The sequence below is a fragment of the Natrix helvetica genome (assembly GCF_964273705.1).
Source record: "Natrix helvetica genome assembly, chromosome: 2".
NCBI classification, from domain to species: Eukaryota; Metazoa; Chordata; class Lepidosauria; order Squamata; family Natricidae; genus Natrix; species Natrix helvetica.
In genome coordinates this window covers 249,350,125-249,369,100 of record NC_138552.1, presented here as the reverse complement: position 1 = coordinate 249,369,100, position 18,976 = coordinate 249,350,125, and the positions used below count along the sequence as shown (strand labels likewise).

Here is an 18,976-nt window from a genome sequence, read left to right as displayed (position 1 = left end):
CTCCAACAGTGCTCCATATTAATTAATACATAAATAAATATATATTGAAATCAAGAAATATCACAAAATTTTAGGGATTCACCCTGGAATCCTGCAAGAGTTTAGGCAAGATTTTGTGTGGGAAAATGCTGTCATAATCGGAATGATTTGCAATTTCATGGAATAAAAAGCTATAACCACATACACCAAGAGTTAACTGGCTATAGATAATGAAGAACTAAATTAAGAAAATAACAAATTATTGGGATATTATATGATAACATGCTTATGTGTTATACAAGTATGTGCATAAACCAGCATATGTATGTATGTATTTATGTATGTATCAATGGGGGGGGGGGTTTCAAATTTTTAGAGTCTATTCTGTAGGTGTGGCCTGTTTTGTGGGAGTGGCTTGGCAGTCATGTGACTGGGTGGCGGTGGCCAACTTGCTGTTACTCACCAGGAGATGTCATGGATTGGGTAAAATGTGGTGAAGCTCACTTAACCACGCTCTTGCTTAGCAACCAAAATTTTGATCTGAATTGTAGTCATAAGTCAATGACTATCTCTACCTTCCTCTGCATGGCAGACTTGTACAAGTAAACTATTTCTCCTTTCTGGCAATTTTCCTCTCTGTTAGAGGCACCAAAATAATCCATACAATGTAAAGTTTCCTGCTACAACAAGGGGTTGGACTAAATGACTCCTAGTAGCCTTCTAATCCTAAATTGATGTGCTGTTTTTCTTTCTTTCTGCTACCAAAGAAACCTGCCTGAGGCTCATTCCACATGCCTGCCAGATAGAGATAATGAGATAATGACCCTAGAGAAAGTTTGGCTCCATTCACAAACAGGGAATCATCCAAACCCTTTTAGAAACACAATGCTCATATTGCACAAACCCCAAAACTTCAAAAACATAAAACCATATAACATATAACCACATATAACCATATAACCAATTTGTTCTTTCCTGCACCTTTTCAATTTAAAGTTATTAAGACTTGTGGACTTCAACTCCCAGAATTCCACAGCCAGGCATGCTCAGTTCCGATGTAAAGTGATCCGAGCCTTCCAAAAGAAAGGGGCTGGGGGAAAGTGTGTGTGCTACAGCATGGCTCTTTGCCTGGCTTCCTGCCTCCTCCTGTGGTCTCCTCAGTGCTCGCTTGTGCTCTCCCTCCTCAAGTGTAGTTTGATTGCAGGCAGAGCCACATTGCCTTTTCAAACTTGTAATCAGTGAAGCTGGACTGGATTTTTACCTAGCTTTATTCAGCTGTGTGTGTGTGTGTGTGTGTGTGTGTGTGTGTGTGTGTGTGTGAGAGAGAGAGAGAGAGAGAGAGAGAGAGAGAGAAATGGATGTGGGCCTGGGGAGGAAGTCATTACAGGAAGCCAGGCAAAGAGCCAGGCTGTAGCACACACTCTTTCGCCGGATCGGCTATGTAAAAATCCAGCCCAACTTCACTGATTACAGGCTTGAAAAGGCAACGTGGCTCCACCTCCAATCAAACTACACTTGGGGAGGGAGAGCACAAGCGAGCCAGGGTCCTTCCCTCCAGCCTTTGGCCAAAGCCCCGCACAGCACCAGGAGGATGAAGTTTGAATTCCTCCCCCTCCCTCTGACCACAAGTCCCTTTTCCAGCTGCTTCAGAGAGGGCTTCAATGCTGCCTTGGGTCCTCTGAAGCCCCTTCCTTCCTTCCACAGCTGGAACAGGTTCTAACTGGCACGGTAGATTTGTGGAACCTCTTCTACCGAACCGGTTAGAAGCGGCAGGAACCCACCCCTGGTATGTATGTATATATGTATTTTCATCAAAATACTTATAGTCCAGCATTATATCAATACAGACTATTCTGAAGCGCACAAAATTAATTTCCATGTTTTTGTCATATTATTTCATCACAACAGTGTTTAATAGTTTATATTTCTTGCAAATGAATATTGCCTACAAAAACATATGCTTATTTGGATTGCAAAGTAGATAAAACTTCAATATGCACTTTAAACTTCCAGGGAGCAATATATCACTCTTACTGAAAATGTTAATATGCTCCTGCTGCACTCCTGTCTAGTAAATATCACGATGCTACTGACAATGTCAAAAGTTTAAAGATTTGATTAGTTAATTGGGCTGCAGATTGTCTACTAAGTCATACTATGACAGTTAACTTGAAAGGCAGTTTAAATAACCCTAATATGGCTATGTGAAAACTAAAAGAAAAGTACTGACAGCATTCCATATATATTTTTTAAGTATTCATTTAGAAATATTAGTCCACTGCTTCCACTGTTACTCGAATAAATGATTTATAGATGAGAATAATGCATTATTTTCCAATATGCATGCATCTGAACAATTAGAGATCAAGAGTAAAGTTCGTTGAATTTACCCAGTTGAATCCGTTTCTAGATGTAGCATTTTATGCTATGTAACATTTTTATAATATTTACAATAACTGAAAAATTAATATACTGTTATAAATACATATTTAGATATATCCTCCCATGCATTCTAATGAAAAGAACAATTAAGAAAATGGCTGCCACATGCAAGGGGGCAGGTAAAGAGAGTAAAGGATGAAATAAGTAACATGATGCCACAACGCAAGTTCTATTCCTTTCCTACATGTGCCATAGTGTCACATGCATATAGATAACAATGTGGAATTTGCATCACAATTAGATTCTATGGACTCTGAGATACTATTAGCTGACAGCCATTGATGTTTCCTAAAGAAATAGCTAAGGATTATGCAGCTTGACAAAAATTCCATAGTCAAATTTGTTGCTTATAAGCTATATTGTAGAGGCTTTGAACAGTATTCTTGTATTTGTGATTTTAAAAAAAATAGCTAATGGGCCTGCACACACTTTGCAACATATTTTAAAAAGAGTTTTGGAAACTCAAACAAGTACTTCTTTGCTCTTCATTTAATCAGCCTGAAAAAAATAATTCTGCTGCTTTAAGGAATGCGTTCACTCTTAAAGCAGCAGCAATTATACATCCCGATAAATAAGGATTGATAGCAGAAAATATATTTGCTTACTGGGTTCTCCTTCAATATTTAACAGTTTGCAGACAAGCTGTTCAAACTCTGTCCCAACATTTATATTTGTGCTTCCAGCAGCAATGGTGAGATAATAAAGCCAAGTATCCTAGGAAATCAAACATAATTTGTTTCACTTAAAGCTCTTTTTAAAAAATACATATGAATAACTGTTCAAAACATTTATACATAACTTTAATTCAAAAAATATATTATTGTTCTACAATTCAACTTAATCAAAGCATTAATTATGTTTATTTCCACCAGGAACATCAACTGAGATAATCCAATACAAATTTACATCACAAAATGCAAAATAAAGTACATTTTCTTAATTAAATTACATCATGATTAGTCTTTCAATATACAATTTACATAGGAATAAGCTCAATTAAACTTAATGGAATCTTCTACTCAATGGAATCTTCTCAACAAATATTCCATGCAATATTATCATCAGTTAGACAATTGGTAGTAAAAACAAATTGGCAACACTGAAGAAAGTATAAAACTGAGTGAAATATAAGAAAATATTACTGTGCCTCTCACTCCAAATAGCAATTTAATTATCAACACTTAAGTATGTGTATGTGGACAAAATATAAAATGGCAGAAGAAAGGAAATATTACATAAGAGATATATGAATCAAATGTGTTGCTGAAAATGAAAAAAACTAAAACTAATTTCAGAAAAGTCTTAAAAACCTATTGGTGAATAATCACATCATTGTACATCTTCCTGACACATAACTTTTCAATTTACTTTATGGCATATTTTAGTCAATTATATAAATAGAAAAAAGTTTGAACTGATTTCAAGATAATTTAGCAAGTTTACTATCTCACATAGTCATTCTGTTCAAATATAAAGTAAAACACAGTTACAAAAAAGAACTTGTCTTCCTCTGGTCATACATACCACTCCCAAGTATAAATTCTACTTCTATTTTACCCAAAGTAGCTTAGTTATGAATTACATACGCTTTATCTTCATAAATGATAGTTTATCTATCTTCCTGCAACTTTCAACTTCTCCTTGCAGCTAATGAAGGGAAAGCACAATGCTCATTGGAACTAATTCCTGCTATTGTAAATTATTATGTAGAATTATTCTAAATCTGCTGTTCCACTTTATTTATTAGCTTGGTCCAGATGTAACTTTATCCCTGCATATATAGGATTTTAGGTTTTTTTTCCCTGCAAGTAAGTGATGAAAGCTGGATGAAAAATCTTGGAACAATGGAACATTTGCTACCTTCTCATACTTGGATCCTATTAGAAGATACGTGGGTGCTTGTTCCTTAGGATGGATGACAATGGTAAAATGTGTTGATAATAAGCTGCGACCACTGGCTTCATAATCTTCATCTGAATCACAGGATCGATCAACTTCTTCAACTTTAGCTTCTAATAACTTTATCTGGCCCAAGGGAAACTAGAAGTAATGCATTAATATTAGGACAGAGCTGTATTAAAATCTAGTTCATTAATCTTTTCTATGGTCAGATTGAGCATATTTCTCATTCCATGACTGAAACTAGACAGACTTTGTTGAAAACATGATTTGTATTTATTCTGCTTATTTTAGTTACAACTGTGCATAATTAATGGGATGTGGAAAGGGTTAAAAATGATGAATTTCTTTTTTCAGCTGGCAAAAATGGTTGCAAATATGTGTCCATGGCTCCATTTATTTATTTTTGTTTTCACTCATCGTGGAGGAGTGAAATCAAGAAACGGAAGGACAAATTAGCCTATTCTTCTTCCATTGGAATCTATATGGCTCAGATCCCTATCTGCTTACCTACTAGAAACCAAGAAAAATTATGGCTGGCTGGTCACCACAAAATAGCTGAGAAAGATACTCTGGACTTCTACCTCCAGAAGCTAGTAAACCAATACATCTCTATTCTGCTATATGTAAACAAGATAATTATTTTTAGTTCCACTATGGCACTCAGAAGAACACTGAGGATCATTGCTCAATATTTCAAGGAAGATCATTCTAATAAAATGATTATAAATCCAAAGTCTCTGCCAGGAGATCAAACATACATTTATGGCATACAAATGGGAAAACAATTGAGTAGCTCTCAGAGTAGGATGTAATCGTGCAGGTATTGACTATATGAAGTTTCATGGGTGCTTTGTGACTCCAAATGTTATTTTTTGGGGGAGGGGGAACTTATAATAAATTGAAAACAAGAGAATCTGAATAAATGTCTGGATATATGTTCTTACATATATACACTACGCATGCGTGCATAGAAATTTTTTAAAAACACATTTAAATACAAAGTACCAGTATACAGAACTAAAGGAAGTCCCTGAAAAAGACAGGATAAGAAATAAACTGATATAAAATCATAGTTTTAACTTATAATTTCTTAATACATTAAAAAAAATACCTTGTCTTCATGACTGCGGAAATAATATAAAGTTTTCCCAACTAGTATACACCACACTGTTTTGGAATATCCATGTTTCACCTGCAAATGAAATTAAATATTTTATGCAGAAGGGCAATGAAAGATTTTTTTTATCCTGTTTTTAAAAGCATTATAGTACTAGGATATAGTACAGTAACAACAAAGCTACAATTCTTCAGCAAAGTACTGTATTTCTGAAAATTTTGACGAAACAATGAAACCCACAGACCCACAGCTATATAACTGAGTTACTTTTATAGCTGAACTTTCATATACATACAAAACTGATATGAAATATAAATAGTGTAGCTGCACTTGAACATATAAGAAATAAGCTCCTTAGCCTCTTTCTAGATTATTTTCCTGCCTAGACATAGTTCAAACCAGTAGTTTTTAGTTCTATTTTAGATTAATCTTCAGGTAAAGTTTTTCCTATGACAACCTGTGGAAACAAATGCTAGATTTGGAAGACACGGGACAGACAGAGTGTCAATGCACTTGAACCTTCATGTACTAGATACATTTTTAAGGGTATCATAGGTAGCCAGGAAAACAAACAAATGGATCGAAGAATAAATCAAACTGGAATTCTCATACATAGTATTAATGGCCAAACTTAATGACTATCATTTTGGACATATCCTGTGGAGACCAAATTACCTTTAGAACTTTTCGTGTTAAAAATGTTGAAGGAAAAAAAAGGAGAATAGCCAGTGCCAATGTAGATGGATTTGATTAGAACCGTACTTTTAAGAGACCTAAATTGAAGACAGACTATTCTGAAGAGAATCTATCAATGTGGTCCCTAAGAATTAACACCAACATGATAGTATTAAATCAATCAATTAATATAATATATAATATATTATTAACATAATATAATATATAATATATATAATATAGCCCTGTTGAAACCTAAGCAATCTAAATTCAATTATGGTCACTTGAGAATAGATAACCTTGTTAATAGAAGCATTAAATCAGCTCTTTTCAACAACTAAGTTTTCCAAGTTCAAATGAAATGGCAAAAAGCTTCTGAACATAGTAGCAGAAGAGGAAGATTTTAGGTTTCATGTTATACTTGGGGAGCCTTATAAAAAGGAGATTGTCATTACAATGCTTTTTGGTGTATTTTTTAAAAAATTCTACGTCCCTGGTAATGTTTTACTTCTATTTTTTGCAAGTATGCAGGGAACACAAAGAGGGATCTCAAGTACTAGGTTAATCTTAAAACTTTTCCAAAAACTAACTTTTAAAACTAATTAAAGAGTAATAGCTAACTAAAAAGAGCAATGAATTCTTAATACCAAACCAAGGGATACTTTCCTCCAGAAATAAATAGCATGAAAAGTTTTCTTCATACAGGCAGAAAAAGAAGCATTACATTTTTTACCCATGCTTGCTGATATCCCAACACTTAGCTGATATTATCTGCATTTAAAAAATGTCCCTGATTAAATGCAAAGACATAGTAAATGGTAGCTAATTTAGCCTCCAGAATGATCAGGAAAAACCTTAAGTATTCCAAATTTACCCAAGTGCTAATGAAAAACAAAGGTAATCCCCAGCATTGTGTGAATTGTTTATGCATTTTAAATGTTTATTTATTAAAAACATTTTTATCATTTTCTATATCAAAGCAATATTATGAAACAGAATAGGAAAGTTATTACCACCAGAGGAGCCATATATAGTACCGTAGTTTCTGAATGTTCTATTCATTACATTTAAGAAATATGGGAACCAAAAATCCCACACATACTGGTAGCAAAGGGCATAAATAAAATTAAATTCTATCAGGCTTTGCTGTCCCTAGCAAAAAATCCCCAAACACACCCAAACCTGCATATTTCTTTAATGCCCTGCTCCTTTGAGAGTAGTGAGACTTTCATGAGACATAGATCTATAAAACCCTTTGGTTTTTTTTTAAAAAACAATCCCTATTTTTGGATTACTAATCTACCAATTTAATAGTAGTTTAGAAATCTTTTGATGCAATTAATAAAATTTAAATACCCAGTTTTCTAAATGAAAACTCTTGAAATGTAAAAACAAAACAGAAATACCAAGAAAAAAATAGTGTTGTCTTTTACCTTAGTAAGCAAGCCTTTCACTGCTGGTTTAACATCTGGCTGAATAAAAAGTGGGCTTGCAGCTTGTACTTTAAGGACATTTTGCAATACTTTGATCCATTCTTCTAAGATATTTGGGGAATCTGCAGTCATGTAATAAGTTCGTTTTTCTGTAGTCAGCTGAGGAGCATTAGAAACAAAACACTTTGACTGAAAGTAACCGGAACATTTTTAATGCTACACTCTTGACTGGTACCAATACAAAATATTATAATAAATATATTAATATGTTTATAACTAAGTCTTTGGTGGGAATTCAAGGTGACATTGATATTTCTCAACCATATTTTATCCTCATTAAAACCATAAAATACAAGCTAGTCCTTGACTTATAACCATTCATTTAATGACAATCAAAGTTACAATGGTGCTAAGAATAATGACATGACTTAATATAGCCTCTTTGCAGTCACACGATTGTGTCTATGGAGATTCTCAGTCATCCAGGTCATGGTTGTCCCAAAGGTGCTTTTTCAAAAGGCAACTAGATTTTGTTTTTCCTTGAAGACGTTTCATTTCTTATCTAAGAAGTTCTGAAGGTTCTTGGATTAAAAAGCAAAATGTCTTCAAGGAAAAATAAAGTCCAGTTGCCTTTTGAAAAAGCATCTTTGGGACATGACCTGAGAATCTCCATAGACAAGGGTATATCTGCCTGTATAAGCACCATACAAATTCCCCGTGTGTACACATACTTTCTGACACATATAGCAAGTGCCCCATCTTTGCACAGCAAATTATTCCTTCCTAAAGGTTAGGAAGGAAAAAAGATGCTATTCAAGTCCGAGACCCATCTCTTTGCCTCCTTTTTTCTCAGCATGGTTCCTACCAATTACTGATTCCTTTCATTTGCCTGAGAAATCATAGTTGGTGCAGATTTCAATTTCATTAAGCAGCAGTTTTAATTAAGCTCTATCCATATAAATACATATACATTGTTTATCCCAATGGGTTGCTCAGGGACTCCTGCTAATGAGGAAGCTTGTATCAGTCAAGCCTTACTTTCCTATAGCCACAAATGAAATCTAGAAACTTGAAACTGCCCAAGTGTCTGCCAGTATCTATTTCTTCATGAAGAGTTTCAGTAGGAAGAAAAAGGAAAAACTACATCCTGATGTACACACGACTGCTATTTTGCTGCCCCAAGAAACATAATAAATTAAGGAAATACCTGAACTGTTTGTTTCCCATCACCTCTTACAATATGGCTGGATGCACTTAATTCAATTTGACCTTGGGGTTTTCTTATTACATCACTCTATGGGACAAAAAATGTGATAAGTAAATGATCATGTGTAGTACCAATAATCATGAACCACACCTCAGAGCAAGAAACTGAAATTCACTTTCAGATGGTTGGACATCATAACCCTTTTGGACTGATGGATACATTTAGAATTGTTTATAGTTTGCATATTGTTGCATTTGGCAAAATTAATATAAGCTTATAATTATTTATAAGGAATTTGGGGATGTTTAAACATAATCGTTTTCTTTCCAACCTGCTGCATTTACAACAACCTTCTGAAGTAACTGAGAAGACTGAGAAGGAACTATGTACTGGCACAGCTCTCAGAGCATACAAGTCCCACAACCACATAAAGGTAAAAGATATTATTCTTCTTCCATAATAATTATCTTGATTCATAACAGTCACTGCCCATTGATTCCTAGGCAGCTTGGATCAATGGAAAAATAGGGGGAGGAGAGGAGAGTTCCATACTTTATTGAAGAATACCATAAAAGGACTAGAGAAGGGGAGAACTGGACAAAAATTTAAGATGGTGAGGAAGAAAGAAATTGAAATAGGATAATCTAAACGTAGCTAGTGAATGTCCTAAGGTCATCCATGAGTGTGTCGGGATTACAGCCCTGGTTTCTTAAACATCTCTGGATTCCAAAGTCATCAGAGGGCAGAGTCCAAAGGAAATTAGACTGAATTGGTTCCAAGTGTATTGAAAGTCACTAAAGGTTCATATACTGTATTAAAGCACTGACTAGCAACAAGGTTTCTGGAACAGATAGCAAAACTGCTAGATCAGACTTCTGCTGCACATGTTTGGACTGCAATAATTATTTCTATGCAGCTCTCAGAGTTAAAAACACTGCCTTGTTTACTTGTTTATTACATATATTGTTTCATAAACATGGCTGAAGAACAAACTTTCAGAGAAAAGAGATTTCAGGTAATTCATTATTATACTTCAGATTAATTTTTTTTTTAAATTGTTGCATAATGATTCAGTATAGAAATACAGACAAACACAATCTTAATGATCTAATCTTATAATTTGCACTTGCTTACCGGAGATTTATAATAAAGCAATTCACCCCCTTTGAGTACAAACCATCGTCGTTTCCACGTTTTTACTTTACCACTCATTTTTAACAAATATCCAGATTTCTCTAGCAGTTCCTATAGTTTAAAAGAAAAAATAAATAAATGCTAAAATTATTTGATTAATGCACTATGAACAGTATTAATGAACTATAAACAGTATTTCTAACCCAAAATGATGTTTAAGGTCCTAATACAAAATTAGGAAAATTACTCATAGACACATAACATAAATTTTCAAGTAAAAACTATTAAGAACTGGAATTAAAAATGCAGCGCACCCCAATGGTGTCATAAACTACTGGCAGGACTACTGGAACTAACAGACATATAACCTCTGTCCAGTTCTTTATACATAGATTCATACATAGATTCATATATTATATATGATTAACAGCATGAGAAAGAAAAAGAAATGTTAAAATATAACATAAGCAAAACGTAATCATGCCATATAGAAAATAGTCAGCACCATCTTCTAAAAGAAGGAACAAAGCCACCACAACCAATTGGATATCAAAGCAATCCCATAATTTAGGTAAAGTAATGGGTATTTTACATCTCTTTGTTGCTATTAGTGATTATCCAAAGCTTTGCAGCCAGGCCATTACAGTTCTAATGCTTGAAGCCAGATTGCAATAGAAAAATGTTATAGCTTACTTTAAAATACTTGGGCCACCTAATGAGAAAGAAGGACTCAATGTAAAAGAGCCTAAATGCTGGGAAAAATTGAGGGCAAAAGAAGGAGGGGACGACAGAGAATGAGGTGGCTGGATGGAGTCACCGAAGCAGTAGGCGTGAGCTTAAATGGACTCCAGAGGATGGTAGAGGACAGGAAGGCCTAAAGGAACATTGTCCATGGGGTCGCGATGGGTTGGACACGACTTCGCAACTAACAACAACATAGTTTACTTACATTTTTTCCATTATCACTAGATGATGAACAGGTTTTAGGCAATTTTTGTTCTGGTTCTGAGTAGTCTGTATCAGTTGAATACGCATCAGGAGGAATAGCATAGTCACCTTCTGAAGTCATTGAAGACAGAGAGACCCCTGAGTGCAAGACAAATGAAGGTAAGGTAGCAATTTAAATGAAATTTAAATTTAAAAACTGTTTAATGTATTCTGTTAATAATAGCACCATTTTAACTTTATCTGTCCTAAAGGTTAAAATAGTTGTTTTCTTATAAATGCTGCCCACCTCGTTTCATAGCCCGCGGGCTACCAGGACCACTTCTGCTTCGAGAGTCTGATTCAGATGTCCGTGAACTGGACTGGGAACCATCTTCTTCAGATCCAGAGGAGTCATCTAAGAATGGGTTGTTACTGATTTGTGTTGCCTTCTGATAAAATCAACAAGCCATTGTTTAAAACTGTTTACTACAATAGTCAAAAAAGACAGCATAATAATAATGATATATAATATTCATATTGTTTTTTTTAAGATGAGAAATTGCTTAGAGTAGACTATGGTTATATAAATAATTTCTGATCATTAACAGTTTGTTTTTAAAATATTTTGTGGGTAAATTAGATTTGCTGCTGTATTTTTTAAAAAAACCATTTATGTCATGACTTTATTATATTTGCTAGATATAACCTAAACAAATCTACACTGATTTTCATTGGTATACAGGCAGTTCCACATTATTAAGACATGCCACTTAATATAGTGCTACATGATAATATTTGGAACTTGGCTTCTTCTCATCTCAGTCTAAAAAGAGGCACAGAAAGACACTAACTCCTTGCACTGCTAGATAAAGATTTTTTGCACCTCAGCTCATTATTGAAGACTGGTATCCAATGTCAGTTTCTTTCCATTTATATTCCTTTAGTCAATATTTCTGTCTCTGAAATTTCATTCTGCTTCAGGTTTCATATTTGGCATATTAAATAAAACAGGCATTCTGATTGCATGTCAGTTTTCTGTAGGTATCTCCAAGTTAGTGGAATGTAGACCAGAGTATGTTGTATCATTGCAAGATAGTTTTTAGATCACAGAGAATAAAATTTAGAGCGAGAAGTGCTTGCAATTAAAATACACCATGTTTGAGCAACAGAAACACATTTTGGTTGTTATTAAGGTAGCTACTTTATTATACTTTCAAAGAAGCAAGAATTATTTTTCCAGCTTAAGGGGGAGGGAGGGGGGGGAAGCAGAATATTTTTTGTAAACATAAACAGAAGCAGCCATATTTTTAAAGTGGACCTAATAATATTTTTCCAAGCATAATTGTAAAAAAAAGATTACCCCTTTAAGAGTGGTATAAACTGGTGTAGTCATGTTCTTATATATTAATGATGTGTAGAGTCCTGATGGAGAATATGAAGATGAAGATGAAGAAGAGGAACCTGAAACAAAATTTTTTTTTTTTATAAATTCAGAAAATACTGGGTGTATATATTTTTTAATTTAAAAAAAGATCAGTTGATTTGCGAAATAGGTAGGCTGGGAAAAATTTATATAAGTTTAGTTTACATCTTTTAGTTAAATATACATATTTCAGATAGGAAACTCAAATTTAAAAAGTATATATGTGCATGCGCGCACACACACACGCACAACCATTCAGCAAATATTTATTAATACTACCTATAACAATTCCATTAAAAAGTAAATTTTTCTTTGGGAGTTGTCTTTAGATATTCAGGGCCTTTGAAATCCCAGAGTGCCAAGTAAACTTTTTCCTTCCTTGATTATGCTAACTGAAAAGGGAATCTTACAGTATTCAATACAATACAATAGCAGAGTTGGAAGGGACCTTGGAGGTCTTCTAGTCTAACCCCCTGCCTAGGCAGGAAACCCTATACCGTTTCAGACAAATGGCTATCCAACATCTTCTTAAAGACTTCCAGTGGGGCATCCACAACTTCTGGAGGCAAGCTGTTCCATTGATCAATTGTTCTAACTGTCAGGAAATTTCTCCTCAGTTCTAAGTTGCTTCTCTCCTTGATTAGTTTCCACCGATTGCTTCTTTTTCTACCCTCAGGTGCCTTGGAAAATAGTTTGTCTTCCTCTTCTTTGTGGCAACCCTTGCGATATTGGAACAATGTTATCATGTCTCCCCTAGTCCTTCTTTTCATTAAACTAGACATACCCAGCTCCTGCAACCGTTCTTCATATGTTTTAGTCTCCAGTCCCCTAATCATCTTTGTTGCTCTTCTCTGCACTCTTTCTAGAGTCTCCACATCTTTTCTACATCAGGGCGACCAAAACTGAATGCAGTATTCCAAATGTGGCCCTACCAAGGCATTATAAATTGGTATTAACACTTCACGTGATCTTGATTCTATCCCTCTGTTGATGCAGCCTAGAACTGTGTTGGCTTTTTTGGCAGCTGCTGCACACTGCTGGCTCATATTTAAATGGTTGTCTACTAGGACTCCAAGATCCCTTTCACAGTTACTACTGTTGAGCAAGGTACCACCTATACTGTACCTATGCATTTCATTTTTGTTGCCTAAATGTAGAACAAAGGGGATTCAAGGGGATTTGCCTCAGCAATTCAGTTTAAGTAACTATTCTAATAACTTACTTTTATTGAAAGAGTCCACGTTGAAGACCTCAGAAAAGCACAGACCTGATTTGGCTACAGCATAAATTCTGTTTTCCTGGAGAACAAACCAGAGCTGCTATTATATTAAATTTATGTTTCTATTATAAGCAGTTTGTTTCTCTCTAAGCACTTTACAGAGTTAGCATATTTCCCCCATCAATCTGGTTTCTCATTTTACCAATCCTTTTACCAAAGGATAAAAGGCTGAGTCAACCTCGAGCCAGTGACAATTGAATTGCTGGCAGTCAGCAGAATTAGCCTGCAGTACTGCATTCTAACCACTGTGCCACCATGGCTCTGTAAGTCAAGCTTGTAAGTTAAAGACTACCTGTATATAAGGATAAAGATTGTCTTTTGTCAAGCTTGAATCCTGATAATTACATGGAAATGCCTATACAGGGTTTTTTTTTTTTTTGCCAATGACGTAAAAACGGTGTGCCTTTATCATCTTCTTAGATGTTTTTTTATAAATCCAAGTGCTGGGATTTCCTGATAACATCCCATTCAAGTATTAACCAGGCTGATCTGTTTAGCTTTTTTGAGAACAGCCAAAGTCAAGTAGATACAGACATCTACTATCTGCAGTTAATTTTAATAGAGAAGAATTACCACTAAGCTTTTCAGAACAAACTGTGAGAAAAAGTATCTGTCACGGAGGTTTTAAAAAAAAAGCCACACTTATAAAACAAAATTACAGTGAAACATGAGTAATCTGTAGTCCAGGGGTGTCCAAACTTGGCAACTTTAAGACTTGTGGACTTCAACTCCCAGAATTCCCCAGCCAGTTCGCTGAGGAATTCTGGGAGTTGAAGTCCACAAGTCTTAAAGTTGCCAAGTTTGGACACCCCTGCTGTAGTCGAATTAACAATCTGGAACATTATTATTTTATTATACCTAGTTCACTTACCCAAGAAGGGAATCGATGCAGTGGAGGAGTGGGAGGTTTACTGTTAATCATCTTCCCTGAATCGCTCAAATCCACAGTTTCTGTATCTTTCATTTCGCAGCAATCATAAGTAAATGATTCCTCATTACAACTAATCTCCATCTTCTCAAAAACCTCTGTGTCATCTCCATCTACCTGATCAATGTCGGTTTCCTGAGGCTTAAAAGGACGTATCATGCTTATAGCGTTCCTGTTTTTGCCAAACAGTTTATCAGAACACAAGGAAGGCTGGCTAAAATGTTTTTTTGCCAACGCTGTACTTAGAATAAAAGCACTAGGAGTCCTCAGTTTGGGTGGTGGCAAATTAGATGGAGAATCAAGCTGTTTGCCAGACTGAGAGCTGGCTGCCAGCATCACTGATGGATGCTTAGGAGCCAAAGATGGGGTCAAAATTGGACTTGGAGTATTTGCTTCACTAGAAGAGGATGAATAATCTAGCCTGTGGGATTGAAATCTCTTATTTAGTTCATCAGAAAAGCTATCATGACTTTTTTTTTCACTGAACGATTCCAAGTTGCTCTTTCCAATTAGATGGTTCTGATTTTTCCATGAAGACTCTTGTTGCCAGGAATACAGTTTATGTACGTTTGCCTGAGATTGAAAACTTTCTTCTTCCAACATGGAACTACTGTCATCTGATGCTGTCAAATACATTTCACTCCCTATTCTGCTATACCCTGTGCCCTCTTCAGATGTGTGGCTTGAAAACGTAGATACACATCTGGATTTCGATCTTCCTTTGCTTCCTTCTTCATCAGAGCTCCAGTCACTTACTGTAATGCAAGAATTCTTTGATATGTTATTATCTATATCTTTCAACTTTGCTGCCATCCTTTGTTCAGGCATGCAAGTGTTTTGTTGCAATGGTTTTAGATTTCTATTAATTCCGTGTATTTGATCAGCAAGGGATGTTTCTTGAATTTCATTCTCTAGATACCAGGAGACAGTAACAACATTGGACAAAATTGTAACAAACATCTACAAATAATAAACATTAAAATCCATTTTGTTTTCAGTCAGGAAAATAATAATAGTGTAGGCAAATAACATATGGGATTATATACTAGTGCTTTCATACAGAAGAATCCTAATACCAGTAATTGAAAGATATTAGAGATAATCCATCTCTTCTTAATTGATTTTCTATGGTAAGAAAGAGGAAAATAGTAGTGGGGAAAGCAACAGAGCAAGACTACAAATGGAAAACTGAATCATCTGGCACAATTTTTAAAGATCCATGAAAAAAGCAGCATCACCGCTAAGCAAAAACCTCGTTTTTTAAGCTTCCTAAAACAGAGGGGAATTGATAGAGGCAATCCAAGAAATGGCTACCTATAAATACAGCAGAATGAAGTAGCAGAGAAGACAGTGTAACAGAAGAATCCAGGTATAGACATCAGGTTTAATTCTCTTCTAGGTTAATAGAGACAAATATTACCCAGACAAGAAAAGTTAGCCCAGCATGGGAAAGGACAGAATTTTTTCCCAGATGAAGTATAATCTTTTCTTAGTTACTGTTTTCAATGAGAAAATGTTCTAAACTCTACTTTGCAGGTGATGTGCTACCATCCACTCTTCTACATTATTTTCTACATTATGAAGACTAGTCCTGCTTTCACATAATACTGTAACAACTTTCATGGTTAGTCATTTTTGATGAATGATGAAAAGTAATTAATTACATGATACCTGCCACAGAAGAATATCTTCTTAGTGCTTGCATTAAGAATAAACATTGGAAACATAGTTTATCAGTAACTAGTGAAGATGTAATAGTTTAAATACTAATTGACAAATTCAATGCTCCTGAACAGGAGTAAGGACATTGATTGTAATGCTGGTTTTATTATTTTAAAAGGTTTGGTAATTAGAATCTATTTCTAGGTCTGCTTACTTGTTTAGAGAACATTGATAACCATACTAGCACAATGTTGCAAAATATGACATTTTCCCAATGTTGTGGACAATATAATTATTTAGTAGCATTAAATTAACAGGAGGCTGTTTCTCCTGTTAACGTAAGACTTTTTAGAATAATTGACACAAATAAGAAAGCCAAATTAGAATTATTCAATTAAAATGTAGGACTAAGGGACAAGGAGACTCAGGTTCTAGTCCAGCCAGGTTCTTTAGTCATAGAGGTTCATTGGCAACCTTGGACTGGTAACCTTCTCAGCTCAGCCTACTGTACTTAACAGGTTTTGTTGTGAGGAAAAATAGACTAGAGTCAGTGGTGGGTTTCCATTATTTTTACTACTGGTTTGCTCGTGCATGCGCACTCCTGCACATGCGCAGAAGGATCCAGGAGGGTGGGCGGAGCCAGCCACCATCACCACTACCAGTTCGCCCGATCCAGGCCGAACCGGGAGCAACCCACCTCTGGCTAGAGTGCTGTATCTGCTATATTGAACAATCAAATGAATGATAGGCTATTAATTAAATGTTTAAATAACCTGGTTAGCATTCCTGCTTTTGATAAAGTACTGCATATCACTCTTTTCCCAAACCAATTCCCCTAGGAACTGAGGGATCTTACTTTCCCCCCCAAGGCATAGGTTTTTCAGAATTAATTTTCAGGATTAATATAGATTCATTCTGGAGAAAAAGGAATTTTACATATTCAAATCCTAAACATTTAGGAGGAGGACTGTAATCCCAATAGGGATTCGCTTAGAAGAAAGTTCCATTAGGATTAAATTGCTAGAACTGCATTCTAGAACTTAAAATACCTTGACTTTTATGGTTTTCGTTAAGATCAACTTGTTTTGCGGCAGAACTGTTTGCATCTTCAGGTTTAGGAACTTGTTGAGGACTTTTTGCTCTGTTTAAGAAGCATCCAAAAGTCAAACTGCTCAGTCGTTGGCCTTCTCCAGGTTTTTGTGATGAAGAAACAGACTTCTTTCCCTGAATTTCTGTTTAAGCAATAATTTACTTAATAATTAAACAACATTTAATTTGTTTATAACATTAGACAGTTTATTTTAAAAGCTGAGAGGCCGAACTTTTAATATTACAAGTAGTTCTCAATTTACGATGGCAATTGAGACTAGAAATGCTAAATGTGGTTGTAAAGCATGATGCCACATGATCATGTCACGTGCTCATGTCACTTAGTGACAGTAAGCCCTGCAGTTCTAATTGCTGTTATTAACTGAAATCCACAATTGTTAGAGGAGGAAGCTACCTGCTTGCTTCCCACAACCAAAGTCAGTCAGGAAGTCAGCAGAAAGTTGCAAGTCCCAGGCCTACAGGTGAGTAAAGGTATGTCGGGGTGGTGGTGGTAAAGAAGAACATGGTGAGGATTGGGGAGGATATACAAGAGTGACAGGGGATACATAAGAGATGCAACAAGAGTTGGGGAGGGAGTGCAGGAGTGCGGCTTGGGTCAGGGAAGATATGTATGGATGTGAGTCAGGAAGGGTGTAAGAGTTAGTAGGGCGATGTGAGTGGTGAGCCCAGCGAAGCACAGAGGGGTTGTAGACAGGTGTGTGGGTTGAGGAGACTTACCCAGCAGTTAATTATTTTCTTTGCCAGATTCCCCATTGACTTTCCCCCTAAATCAATGAGTAGACCAGCAGGGAAGGTTGCACATAGTAATCACATGATTGCGGGGCACTGCAACCGACTGTACATGTAAACTGGTTGTCAATCACTCTGATCGCAATCATGTGACTGTGGCAACTTTGAATGGTCATTGAATAAATGGTCATAGGTTGAGGACTATTTGTAGACAGCTCCATATTTATGATATTTTTGTATAATACCATGTATCTTCTTAGGTTTAATATTGGTTTCACAGTGTACTTTAACATAGTTTTAGAGAAAAGAGGTAATTCAGAACTAAAGATTGGGTTCACCATAATCTGTAGTTTAGAAACCACAATGACTGGGTCACATAATACATCAATCCAAAAGCAAACAAAACTCAGTGGAGTAAACCCAAACACTAAATTATTTCAAATGGAAATAAAAAAAGCCTTTCAGTTCTTATTATCCCTTCATCCTCCAGCACATTGTAGACCTCTAGACCACCCTTTAGCAAAACCTTTACAAAGTTACAGATGGTTATACTGTGGAATAATGTTATACCTAGGAATTTCTGGGCACAACTGTTTCCCCTGCCTGGATATTAGATACAATCTACAATAAAGACATTCTCAAAGAGTTAACCCCAAGTTCCTTAATTATGGAACACAGCTGTGTTTTGAGAATTTGTACCCCATACCTTGTAATTTAGTCTGCAACAGCTTAATCTCTTCGGTTTGGTTTTGATTGATCGTACGAAGGTTCTGATTCTCTGTTTCTAGCTGAAAACATAGATAAATGCCCCATTCATAAGTACAGTATTGAAAAAGATTGCATCCAAAGGAAAGCTATACTTTCCTTACATCTCATATGGTATTATTTCCAATCTCACATCCATTTTCCTGGCAATAAGTTCACTAACTTGGTTGGGCTTACATTTAAGTATATTTACAAATGATTGCAGTGTTAAGCAGTATATTTAACTCAAATAGTTTTGCTGTATCTAGGAGTAATGTGAATGAA

At 35.5% G+C, this 18,976-nt stretch overlaps 1 protein-coding gene across 4 annotated transcripts in view; it reads right to left on the bottom strand.

Moving 5' to 3' along the window:
* The window catches only part of PLEKHH2 (pleckstrin homology, MyTH4 and FERM domain containing H2), a 61,693-nt gene that overhangs the window by 17,329 nt on the left and 25,388 nt on the right, over positions 1-18,976 (bottom strand). For 3 of the 4 annotated variants that reach the window (XM_081944701.1, XM_081944702.1, XM_081944704.1), the window contains 13 exons: positions 18,654-18,735; positions 17,158-17,340; positions 14,390-15,357; positions 13,462-13,537; positions 12,177-12,277; positions 11,124-11,265; positions 10,839-10,975; positions 9,890-10,000; positions 8,756-8,842; positions 7,549-7,707; positions 5,435-5,515; positions 4,282-4,461; positions 3,027-3,135 (listed from right to left, as the gene is read on the bottom strand). In XM_081944701.1, the coding sequence (XP_081800827.1) occupies positions 3,027-3,135; positions 4,282-4,461; positions 5,435-5,515; positions 7,549-7,707; positions 8,756-8,842; positions 9,890-10,000; positions 10,839-10,975; positions 11,124-11,265; positions 12,177-12,277; positions 13,462-13,537; positions 14,390-15,357; positions 17,158-17,340; positions 18,654-18,735 (2,416 nt within the window). The remainder of the gene's footprint in view (positions 1-3,026; positions 3,136-4,281; positions 4,462-5,434; positions 5,516-7,548; positions 7,708-8,755; positions 8,843-9,889; positions 10,001-10,838; positions 10,976-11,123; positions 11,266-12,176; positions 12,278-13,461; positions 13,538-14,389; positions 15,358-17,157; positions 17,341-18,653; positions 18,736-18,976) is intronic. The other variant, XM_081944703.1, reaches the window with a different exon arrangement.